Genomic DNA, 12,975 nt, shown 5'->3' on the forward strand with positions numbered 1-12,975 from the left:
AACCATGGTTTTGATTAGTTTATACTAACATTGATTTTGATTGGCTTATTTTCATTTCACAGATATCAGCATGAAGTGGACAGAATTAAAGAAGCTGTCCGACAGAAGAATTTGGCTAGGCGGGGCCATGCTGCCCAGATAGGTGAGGTTCCTTATTTGTATCTGAAATTAAAACTCCTGAAATATTGCCTGGTTTGGATTTTTGATGTTGGAGCTAACACTGTAAATAAAACATCTTATGGGGGGGAAGGGGGGGGGCGGGTAGTCTTGTACATATGAATGTAATGCCAAAGATTGTCATGTCAACACTCTAGCGGCTTCATTCCTGGAAGGATTTTGATAAAACTTCACACAGTGATAAAGGACCATAATATCTCAAGTCAAGATTGAGTTTCAGGAATTTTGGGTCTGAGTCAAGGTCACTGTCACTAATTTTAGGTTTCTGTTAGAGGACATTTATTACTTTAGCAATATCCATTATGTTAAATAAAAATATCTTTAAGATATTGTACTTTTTTTTTTTTTTTTTTTTCAAGTTTCCCCAGATACATTGTGTACCTGTATTAAATAATGTTTCACTGTAATAACCATATGTGTATTTGGATGATGACATATTTAACATGTCCTAAATGTTGTAGAACTGTTATATAAATTCAGTACATGTTTATGGTTAAAGGCAAATTATCTGTACAAAATTACTACAGTGCTGCTGTGAAATGCATATTTCATAACTTCAAATATAATTTTATCTCAGCCAAACCAATTCGCCCCGGACACCCACCTGGTGGGTCCACCTCTCAAGCAGCTATCCGCGGGGGTGGTATGGTCGTACCGGCTAAAGCTGAGCCTCATGCATAGATGCCTGGTGAGTATCAACTGATTTCCATGTACAGGCTATCTCTTATATCGTAGTATATTATTAGTTAAACACTGGACTAGAGTGACATGGCTTTTTTAGGCCATCTTCAAAAATATCTTGGTTTACTGTAACCCTACCAAATGGTCTTATATAGGAAGGTAGAGGTTGGACTGAAATTTTTCTATTCAGTTCTGAAAACAGATTGTCAACCTTTGATACGAAAACAAACCAGAATATAGGAAATCATTATTTATTTTGTGATATTTGGTATTACTGAAGACACTGTTAAATATCCTCTATATATTTTCACAGTAAAAATTTTCTAAGTCGGTACATTTTTTCTGGATTGGGCGGATTAAGCCAATCTGACTATCGACTATACATGTATTTTTATTTTGGCCAAATTGTGAAATTTTTTTTCTAAATATAAAGGTTGCAGATGTTTTTTCTGTTATTATAAAAACCTTTTTCTGTTCTTAGATAAATCTGTATGATGTTTGTTCCTTGTTAGGCTTGATTTTCACCACATTTTCTGACCTTTGTTACAGGTATTTGTACCGTGTCAGACGTTACTGTGGCAGTGATGGCTTCTTGTCTCATCATTGTCTGATACAGGCACAAGGAACACCTGCCTCATCGTCGTGGCAACAGCACAAGTTTGTTGCCATGGCAACATACACTTTAGAATTATTGTAGATGATTGTCATACACCAAAAAATTTAAACTGCATTCCATCTCAGTCTGGCTGCATGTGTTGTTTCATTGTCATGACAAGTATCTGTTACTGTGTTACCTAGGAGATGTGTCTGTCCATCTGCCATTTGTCTTAACACTGTGCCTCGCTTGAAAGCTTTCGGTGGCTATGTGATAAAATAAGAGATTCTGGAATTATTTTAATATGAAATTTTGAATTGTGCAAGATGAATGTCCATTCTGTTTAATTGGGAGACAAATGATTTATTTTCCATTGGAAAATTCTTATATAAATATAATATATAGTTTTGTTAAGTTTCACCTGTCACTATTTACAATGTCAAATAAAAAGGGTCCTAGGTTTTACCTGGGTTAAGACAAGTTGTATATGGACAGATACAGGTTTAGTGACTATTTATTTTACAGTAGATCTTGACGGATGTTTTCTGTCACAATTGTGTTGCGTCTTCATCAAATACCATTTATCAGAGTGTGACGTTACTAAGGTTTTCTATGTTAATTGGATGAGATTTACGGAAGAGACCGATTGTACACTGCCATGTCTTACTTTGCATTGCAATGCTGCAGGAACAATGTAGACGTTTATATAAACTAGACGATCTGCCGAGATTGTATATTGTAGGCTAATATATGAATTGAGCGATCTGCCGTGATTGTATATTGTAGGCGAATATATAAACTAGGCGATCTGCCGAGATTGTATATTGTAGGCGAATATATAAACTAGGCGATCTGCCGAGATCGTATATCGTAGGCGAATATATAAACTAGGCGATCTGCCGTGATTTTATATTGTAGACGAATATATAAACTAGGTGATCTGCTGTGATCGTATCGTAGGCGAATATGAACCAGGTGATCTGCCGTGATTGTATATTGTTGCAGTATTAATCCATGTTTTTTATGTATTATATGTTGTGTTGATGCTATTTAAGGACAAATTTAACATGTTATTCCACGAACAAATCTGAAAAAATGAGTTTGTCAGAGCTTAAGAAAATTACAGCAAATATTTGATACCGGTAGTCAAAGAGATTCTCTAATTGAAGATGTTACATGAGAAATCGTATTGGTTTATAATCCTGAAAATAACATAGAAATCATCCTTAAATAGCCAATAATTCCATTGATTTTCAATATCATGCTACTTTTGTGATGACAAAGTGTGGTGATTTGTATATCTATTAATACTTAACTGTAATGGGCGATATACAGCTATAGCTCTTGTTGGGGCAATATATCATTATATGATGTACCCTGTATACTTATATTAACCTTACAATGTTATTGCATTATCATCTATAGTCTATAAGGTAACTCTACATAGTCTATTGTGTTTTTGAGGCATCCCGCATACAAATCTTGTATGTGAAAAAAGACATTTTTGAAACATTTCAAGAGATATTTGTCAATTTCATCAGTTTCAAGGATTGAAAACCGAATTGTCGCTGGAAAAAAGGATTTTCATTCTTTTGCAGCTGAAAACAGTCACCCTTAATATTTACTTTCGAAAAGTGCAGTCTGAAGAAGTGTATGATAAGGTCCTACAAGTTTGGGACGTGTCTGTCAATCAAAATTGATACCTTTCAGAAGTGAAAGATAAGGTGAAGACTTTTGGAAAGTTTATTGCTGGGGTAGACATGTTTATTTGTTAAGAAAATGGCCGACACTGACAGGGATAACTTCTCTTACAAATCTGTGTGTTCCTATTGAAATGTCTTCACGACAACAGTTGTTTTCTAAAAATAAAAGTCGTAGGACATTTGAGTGCTACTGGAACAGATCTGTAGCAGCAGTTTAGATATAACATCTAGTTAAACTAGAGATTTTTGTGATGAGGACGAGTCTTGTGTAGAAGTGATTATGGCGGTTATACTGTACCGTGCTTACCTCGGTTTCCATTGACCAGCTGTATGTGATCCAGTTGATCAGATCTATATTCATGGTAGACGAGTTAATACTGTAAAGTTATTTATTTTGGCACACTTACTTTTAGCGCAAAACTAAATTTCAACAGATTTGGCGAATTGATATATCGACACAACCACAGTACATGTGTAGAGAATGTACAGAAACTTCGATTAACTCAGACATGATTTAGCGGAAGTCTTAAACGCGAAAAGTGCTAAAATAACATCACCGCAAAAATCTATAAATTTACAGTAGTTTCTCATTACTATGGTAAATTTGTTTTAATGTGTATGTGATTTTTGAAATGGGTATCAAGTTACAAGTTCAAAGGTATTGTGTTTTTACACAGAGCCGGAGCACTGTACAGTATATTAACTGATGTTATTGACAATGTAAAATTCTCTTTGACTTTTAATACTTTGTCGAAGTAACAATGAAATGGTAATAGACTGTCAGGATTGATGAATAAGTGCCACACAAATTTTCATTTAATAGTTGAGAACTTATCCATTATGTCAAATTCAGCTTTACAGCTATAATAGACATTCAGACGATGCTTTGGAAGATGTTGGTGATACAATTCATTTTCTGTTTGTTTGGATGAGATTGTATTATCCACTGTTAAAAAAACTAGAAATCTAACATTGGTTATATACATCTGTATATCAGCCATTTTGCTTCATACTTGGTGTATAGACTTCACCAATATAACATTGACAGGTACAAGGTTTTTTTTTCTGCAGTTTTAATTTTTGTTTTGGCAAAATTGATTTTAAATGGTTGTGGTTTATGCAATTGTAAATGTTCAATGTCTGCTTGCCCTAGACAACATTTCCTTTTCACAACGGCTTGAACTATAACAGGATAGGCTGTTGCGACAAAGCATTACATACATTAACACGGTAGGAGTCGCAATGGAGCTTTGCGTGTGATACAGTAGGGTGAGCTGAAGGCTGGCCATATAGATACCTCGGACTTTTTAAATTGTCTAGTCAGCCCTGCAATCTTTTGACAAAACATTATTTCAGTGCCAAGACGCCAGTACAACAAAGTGATTCAATAAATGTACAGATGAGATTTGTATAGGTAACACGTGTTACAATTGTAAAAAAGAAAAAAAATACAGTGGAGTTACTTCCCTTGCATATGAAATTAAGAAAGATAGATGTAAAAAATCAGATGTAAATTATAGTAAATAGGGATTAAACTCCCATTATGAAATCTGCAAAATATTGATAGTGAATCAACTTTTTGTGTGAAGATATGTTTATAAAATGTCTTTCCAAATATATTGGTGTACATTATTGAAAACAGGGTTTGTGGAAAAAGCCATGTGAATGAGGTTATGAGATATTTTCTTATTTATTTATTTGTAATATTTTTTTTTCAATTTCGTAACTTTTGCTACCTAGCCCATTGCTGCCTAGTTGTGTAGATACCAAATGCTTGTACATGGATTTGTTTTTGTTACGGTAGATTTTGTTAATAAGACAATATCAGGAGAATATTACTGGAGATTTGGTCTGTGACCCAGAGGTCAATAATAATGACCCCTGACCTCTTATATTACTTTATAGAATCATGATTTACTTACCTCAGAGGTCAATTAAATTTTCTGCATATCTTGTTATTGAAATGCATGGGTGAATTATAGCTGAAAGTTTGATATGTTTAAATGTTTTTTTGCTTAAAATTGCATACTACCATGTTCAAAGACGAAGTGTAAACAACTGCACAGGTGATATGTGCCTAACTTAGTGAACAGGGGAAGACGGTATGATGTTGAAAATCCTAGAGACAGAGTCTGAATGATCCATTATCACTCTCCCAGATATCTGCGTGTTTAATCTGCAATCTTCAATATTTACGTCTCGGTTGCTTTAATAAATGTAGCTTTATTATGGAATGATGTTCAGTACCAGATTTTACTGAATGATCAGTAGTAGATTTTTATATTGGGTGATGCTATGTAATATGTTCTTCTGGCAATATGGTTTGATGGTACACAATTCACAAGATTTCAGCTGAACTTAGCCAGTCATGTTTAACAAATGCTGGAGTCCTAGGCCTTGAGGTATAATAATAGCCAGTCATGTTTAACAAATGCTGGAATCCTAGGCCTTGAGGTAAACAATATTATCCCACTTTTAATAGTGTTTAGATATTTTCAGTGACAGTACATGTAAAATATTAAAACAAATTAAAGGTGAGAGGGTTAAGGAACACATTTTCATCATGTACGTTGATCTCATGGTTGCAGTTAAGCTTACACGGATGTCCTCAGTGCTAGACATCTTTTGCTGTTGTGAAGTGTACATTTATTTCTACCAAGTGTTCTTTTTACATGTACAAATAAACCATCAGACTTTACATTGTAAAAAAAGCAACTTACGACCTATTGAAGCAATTATTTAGTAATTAGGTGTCAAGGTCATGTGTTCAAGGTCATTTGTGAAGTCAAAGGTCATAGACATAGGAAAGCAATATAGTACAATTACTTTTGACTTGTCTTGATTGCGAGTTGATAATTATATAATTCTTACATGTACTTTGTGATTATATTTAAATCATTAAGTGATTGTTGATATGATGACAATTCCACACCATGGATATAGTAACTCAATGTGCTTCAGTCTTTCCATTTATATAAATTTGGTTTTTGTAAATTTTAGGAGATTTCATTTTCATTCTTCTTGGGTGTTTTCATCTGTGAATCTCTGAGAGATGTTGTACTTTGTACACCAAACTGCCATTCAGAGAATGCTTATAGTCATGGCAAACTCCAGGTAATTCTCTCAAACTGATACAAAGTTACAAAATGCTGAAACAAAACATGAACAAAATATCTCAAAATCAAGATTACATATAAGGATATATCCGGTAACTTACACAACTGTAAAATATCTACTGCTGTAGAATAGAAAGAGATAAAAACATTTTTGACAGCTCATATGGATATAATATTACGCTATGTGAAATCTGCCAAAGTTTTATGGAATCTATAAGAGGGTTAGCTTGGCACTACCTGATTGGTTTGTATGAGTTTGAGGGAATTGCTGAAGACTTGTCGGCCCCCTCTCCATACCGTTGCTTCCCCCATTGTCTATGCCAGTCACGTTTTTATCCGTTGTTTTCAATTTACATGTAACCAACTGTGAAACAGATTCGCGCGAAACAATAAATATTATTGTCATGATTTAGTGGACTGTCGTGTTATTTTTGGTATATATGTGTGACTCCTATCATGATTTAGTCGACTGTCGTGTTGTCTTTGGTATATATATGCGACTTCTTATCATTATTCTTCTCAAGTTCTACCTGTGGGATTCAGCTCAAACTTACCTGTAACGATTCGAAGATGGTTCTGGCCAAGTGTTATGTTTGGGTTACTCAGGAATCCAAGATGGCCACCATGGCCAACATACGATATTGCAGACTTCAATCTTTTGAAGTCAGATGACCATTAAGGCCTATGGGTCTTTTGTCATATTTATTATATATATACCATAATAATATTACAAGGGTATGTCTGAAACACTATGATAACAGGGAGGTTGATGTCACTGGAGTTGGTGAGAGGTTTAAATCCAAAAGGAGAATACTGACTCGTAAATTTTATTCTTGTTCAAAGCAGATAAAAGATTTGTAAAAATTGCACCCTTGAAAGAGAATGAGGACATGAGGCCAGGTGTTCTGAAAGGGTAAACGTCTTCTGTTTTAATACCGACACCTGTCAACCTAATGTTGGTGAAAACTTGGTATTGTCACACACCCGTCGTCTCAATTTTGGTAAATTCGCAGCTTATTCACTTGTGTAAGTTTTCTTTGACAATCCTTTAGTTTCATACCTGTCTGTCAACCAGGAACAGACGCAAGGACAGAAGCCTGAAGGGTTCAAAACTGAGGAATTTGCATTGGACAACAAATTAAAAGGTTCATATCCACGAACAACATGAGCCATCAAGTTGTTGATTATGACAGACATTCTATACACATGTAGGAAATAATGGATGATATGTGTCACACTGAGATGCGATACCTGGATACGTTAGGATGTCAAACCGGTAACATCCATTGTCTGATACCCACAGTTGATTGCACTACGCTACGCTACAATGTAGTAGGTAAAACAATTGTATTCTTCTCTCATTTCCAGACATGCTTTATTTATATACAACGCAGCATGTTATATAAACTACGGAGGGTGCTGTATTTACTACGGAGAGTGCTATACTGTATATTTAACGGAGGGGGGGGAGGGCTGTTTATTCTACGGAGGCTGTTATTTTCTCGAGGAGGGGGGGCTGTTTATTCTACGGAGGCTGTTATTTTCTCGAAACAAACCATCAAAGCTACAATGCGACATCAATGAGATGCAAGTAAAGATCGAGAGCGGGAGGATAAAATTGTCAATGAATATCTAGGACTTGGCAAGGTCTTTGTTTCATGATACCGAACTGTTACAAAGGATATTCCTATTGTTTAATCAAACTCCCTATATTGTCATCCAGGAATTAAATCATTACAACGATCTTCAGTACCATTTCATCTTGACCATAGTGATGTTTTGTACGAAATAACACCGCTCGCCTGTCTTAGAAATGAAATCTACATATGTACATTGTAGACCTCGTAACAAGACAACAGCAGTACAAATAATGGCAGTAATCAAGATGTTTAGATGAAGGCTATGTAGTTCGTTATTAGCTCACCTGGTCCAAAGGACCAAGGTGAGCTTATGCCATACCGTGGCGTCCGTCGTCCGTCCGTCCGTCAACAATTGACTTATTTGACTTCTTCATAACCGCTGATCGGAATTTGAACAAATTTGGTCAGAAGCATCCCTATGGGTAGGGGACTCAAAATTGTACAAATGATGGGGCTGACCCCCTGGGGGCCTCTGGGACATGGCCAAAAGGGGTCAATTTGGCGCTATTGATATAAACGACTTCTCTGAAACCAAGCAATGGCTATCGCTCATATTTGCCTGGTAGCATCACTATGGGGTGGGGATTCAAAATTGTACAAATGATGGGGCTGACCCCCCAGGGGCCTGAGGGGCGGGGCCAAATGTGGTCAATTGGGCTATATTGATATAAACGACTTCTTCTCTGAAACCGAGCACTGGCTGTCGCTCATATTTGCCTGGTAGCATAACTAGTGGGTGGGGATTCAAAATTGTACAAATGATGGGGCTGACCCCCCAGGGGCCTGAGGGGCAGGGCCGAATGTGGTAAATCCGGCTATATTGATATAAACGACTTCTTCTCTGAAACCGAGCAATGGCTGTCGCTCATATTTGCCTGGTAGCATCACTATGGGGTGGAGTTTCAAAATTGTACAAATGATGGGGCTGAGGGGCGGGGCGAAATGTGGTCAATCTGGCTATATTCATATAATTGACTTCTTCTCTGGAACCAAGCAATGGCTATCTCTCATATTTTACTGGTAGCATCACCTTAGGGTAGGAATTTGAAATTGTACAAATGATGGGGCCGACCTCCCTGGGGGCTGAGGGGCGGGGCCGAAAGGGGTCAGTTTTGCAGAATTGATATAAACGACTTCTTCTCTGAAACTTAGCAATAGATATTGCTCATATTTGCCTGGTAGCATTCTTATGGGGTGGGAATTCAATATTGTACGAATGTTGGGGTTGACTCGGGCCACCAGGGGGCTGAGAGGTGGGGCCAAAAGGGGTCAATTTGATTTAAACAACTTATTCTCTGAAACTTAGCAATGGTTTGACTGGTAGCATCCTATTGGGGTAGGGGATTCAAAATTGTATAAAGGAAGGAGCTGACCCCCCAGGGGGCAGAGGGCAGGGTCAAAAGGGGTCAATTGGTCTAAACAAGTACTTCTCTGAAACTAAGCAATGGATATCACTCACATTTATGTGGTAACATCCTTATGGGGTCGTGCCAAAAGTCAATTTCATTTCATGGATTAATGCACTTTTTGGCATTTTTAGTATTAAAATAAAACCAATGTACATGTACCCATATAAAATGCTTATGATATATATTGACATAGCAATACCAACGACAAATATACTTAAGCATCATTCTTGTTTCATACTCATGAAACCAGGTGAGCGATACAGGCCCTCTGGGCCTCTTGTAATAAGTCTTGCGACAGCTGGTTATAAAATGTCTCTATGTAACCATCAATTGTTAATAGTTGGGAAGATAGTGCGATATATAACGTGCTTAGCTGGTATTTAGTCTTACGGAGAAAAAAAAGGAAATGCGTTTTTTCTTGGGTATGCAGACACAAATTCATTAATTTCCTTCTCTATCTGTTGTTTCCCTTAGATTCCATTCTGAACGAATGTTGTCGTTTCCCCCACAAACAGGCGTAGTTTTGTACGTACTCGAATGGTATATTAATGTGGACATTCCATTAAATAGAAGAAGTCGTCTCGATATTTTGGACCCATCATATAAAGTGCCCGCACAGACTTGTTTTGCATTATAACGTGTCAAGATGGACGCTTTACTGATCGTGCTTTCGCAAGGTTTGGTTTAGTATTGTTTAAGGTCCTTTCTACCGCAATAGGTGGGTGTTATTTAACTCACAATTCATGAAATAATCATTACAACTGTTGAATAACATTCACTTTATACTATACGTGGGATAAACTCTAAATGTGTTTTAATTGGTTCACACAGTGACCTTTGACCTAAAATGTTTTTGAATTAGTTATTTGAATCCGTTTTGATTGGCTAACGATTGAATGCCGCTTCACGAGGTCCTGGAAATGATACTGCACACAAAGAAGTTCGCAGTTATTATTTGTCATATTCTAAAATCATACATATTTATATCAATTTATTGCTTTGAAAATAATAACCTTGCTTATTAATAGTTACGATTTTTAAGAAATTGTAATATTTCCACACATTTCCGAAATTGTCAGTTTTGCATATAATTACCGGTATTTCACTTTAGGTCATATCCTAACACCTCAACTGATACTGTGAAAAGAAAACATGTTGACACAAAACAGGTCAATTTATCCTCAGAATAGGTTTTCTATTGTGGCAGAAACAGGTCACACAAACTCGTGGTTGTTGTATATGGTATTTCTTTCACTCTCGTAATTATTTTCCCAAAGTTACTAAAAGCACTTGCTAAAGTTCGTGTTATTTGTAAGTTTTGAAAAATAACTTACTCGAGTGAAAGAATACCATATACAACAATCACTCGTTATGTAACCTCTATAACTACGAGATGCGTGCGTATAGTGAGTGTGTGGTGTTCCGTTAGGGTCAAATTTCCAATATCGCTCAGCTCTTCGACCTAAACGCGAGGGAGCGAAAACACGATGGCGGAGGAGCGATGGAACTTCGATCCTTCGCTTCTTCACTCCTTTAATTCACTTCTTCTCTCCTTCGCCATCGTGTTTTCTCTCCTTCGCCACTGTATTTTCGATGCTTCGCTTCATCGCTCCTTTGCTCCTTCGCCATCGTGTTTTCGCTCCTTCGCGTTTAGGTCGAAGGAGCGATGTTGAAAATCTGGCCCTAACGAAACACCATAGTTTTGGGAGGCTGCGGTATGATAGTGTCTGGTCTCCTTGTGATAGCACGAAACTAACGTCGACTTCATAGTGCTACTTCACTGAAGAATACTCCCGGACCAGGACACCCCACCCGGTTAGCCCGAGTTTCCTCTGACCCTGACACCATGTTTGGTGTAGGCAGATATGGTGTCAGGACCAGAGGAAACTCGGACTTCCCACCCGGTCAGATTATAGTGGCAACAGGCGAACCAGTCGTCTCGACTCCAATATGCTCAGCGTTAAGTAGGAGTAGTAACCACTTTTTTTGTATAATCTGGTATTTCTCGGCCAGAGGAAAGAACCTAGGAAGAAGATCCCAAATTAAGTCGCCTCTTACGATCATGCAATGGGGCAGCAGGTACAATTCTTACGCCTATCTGCAGGGCATACGATAGCAAAGTGGAAACAACATGTGCTCCTTATGGAAGGAAGACAGACAGAGCCTTCCGGTAATAAAGAATATTATTTCACGAAAATATGTCACCATGGAAAAGTAAGAAAAAAATATATATATAAAATCCTGGAAACTTGCAGCCTGTTCTTGTAACTATAATTTGATATAACTTTTTGCCGATTCCCCCCTAATATAAACATGACTCTACAGTGAAGATCATATACCACACGGTAATTATAAATGGTGATCACATTTGCCTTAGTGTTACAGATAATGGTGTAACCATCATCGCCACTCATCGTCTTTAGCTTTATATACTAACAGGACATTTAATAAGCATCAGTATATATTATCTATCTGCTAAATATCTTAAATGTCATGCATACTGAGAAAACTGGTTGTATCATTTTGAACACAATCTCTAGTATTCACTGAACAAAGATATAACCGATCGCCTATCTGATTGTCGCTTTACTTAACTGCTATGATAAGGCATTGATAAGCCCCTCACTTGGTGCAAAAGGCGGAGTTATGTAGGCGATAACTAACTTACAAGCCGATTTCGTGAGACGGAAACAAGATGGCCACTATTTTTGCGGTTTATTTTCCGTTTGTGGTTGCCATGGTAACCGAAGTATCTTCCGGTACGGTCGACAGTAACCTAACAGCGGAGACAAGACACATGTACAGTCAACTGTCGACCCTACAACATAATCGCCACGTCATGTTCGGACAACAGATGGCTACAGGTTATGGAGCTCAAGGCGGACATAGCCCTTACCAAGTGATGGATGCCGGGCAAGATGGCGCACGCGGCTGGAGCTTTTCGGTATTATCACGAGTTACACAATTTTAGCTTTATATTAAAATTCAGATTTTAGATGATCCCCTATTCTGCTATTCCCACCCCACCTTAAGTAGCTTCCTAATATTAACATGCATTTGAAGACCAACCGGAACCGGAAACAAATATTGTGATGGGCCAGAGAGGCGAAATCATATAGAAGACCTCGACGACAGGTAATATATTGTCCCACTCGAGACACCATTCCCGCAAGTTGGTTCCCCATAGACACCCGTCCTACTGTTGGTGTGCCCATAGACACCCTTCCTACTGTTTGTGTCCCCATAGACACCCGTCCTACTGTTGGTTTTCCCATAGACACACGTCCTACTGTTTGTGCTCCATAGACACCCGTCCTACTGTTGGTCCTACTGTTGGTTTCCTCATAGACACCAGTCCTACTGTTGGTTTTCCCATAGACACCCGTCCTACTGTTGGTTTCCCCATAGACACCCGTCCTACTGTTTGTGTCCCCATAGACACCCGTCCTACTGTTGGTTTCCCCATAGACACCCGTCCTACCGTTGGTTTCCCCATAGACAACTGTCCTACCGTTTGTGTCCCCATAGATACCCTACCTACTGTTGGGTTCCCCAAAGACACCCGTCCTACTGTTGGGTTCCCCATAGACACCTGTCCTACCGTTTGTGTCCCCATAGACACCCTACCTACTGTTGGGTTCCCAATAGACACCT

General features: G+C 37.9%; 1 protein-coding gene and 1 long non-coding RNA gene across 2 annotated transcripts in view; both read left to right on the forward strand.

The window, feature by feature from the left end:
• Positions 1-2,420, forward strand: part of LOC117344130 (kinesin heavy chain-like) — a 57,303-nt gene extending 54,883 nt beyond the window's left edge. Inside the window, 3 exon segments of the mRNA XM_033906777.1 lie at positions 63-142; positions 755-865; positions 1,408-2,420. Coding sequence (XP_033762668.1) covers positions 63-142; positions 755-858 — 184 coding nt within the window. The 3' untranslated portion in view covers positions 859-865; positions 1,408-2,420.
• A 6-nt stretch (positions 2,421-2,426) lies between these two features.
• Positions 2,427-6,684, forward strand: LOC117344375. The gene is made up of 2 exons (XR_004536167.1): positions 2,427-5,558; positions 5,611-6,684. It is a non-coding gene; the product is annotated as an uncharacterized LOC117344375 (long non-coding RNA).
• Positions 6,685-12,975: the final 6,291 nt, after the last annotated feature.

This window comes from Pecten maximus, chromosome 15 (genome assembly GCF_902652985.1).
Source record: "Pecten maximus chromosome 15, xPecMax1.1, whole genome shotgun sequence".
In the NCBI taxonomy this organism is placed as follows: domain Eukaryota; kingdom Metazoa; phylum Mollusca; class Bivalvia; order Pectinida; family Pectinidae; genus Pecten; species Pecten maximus.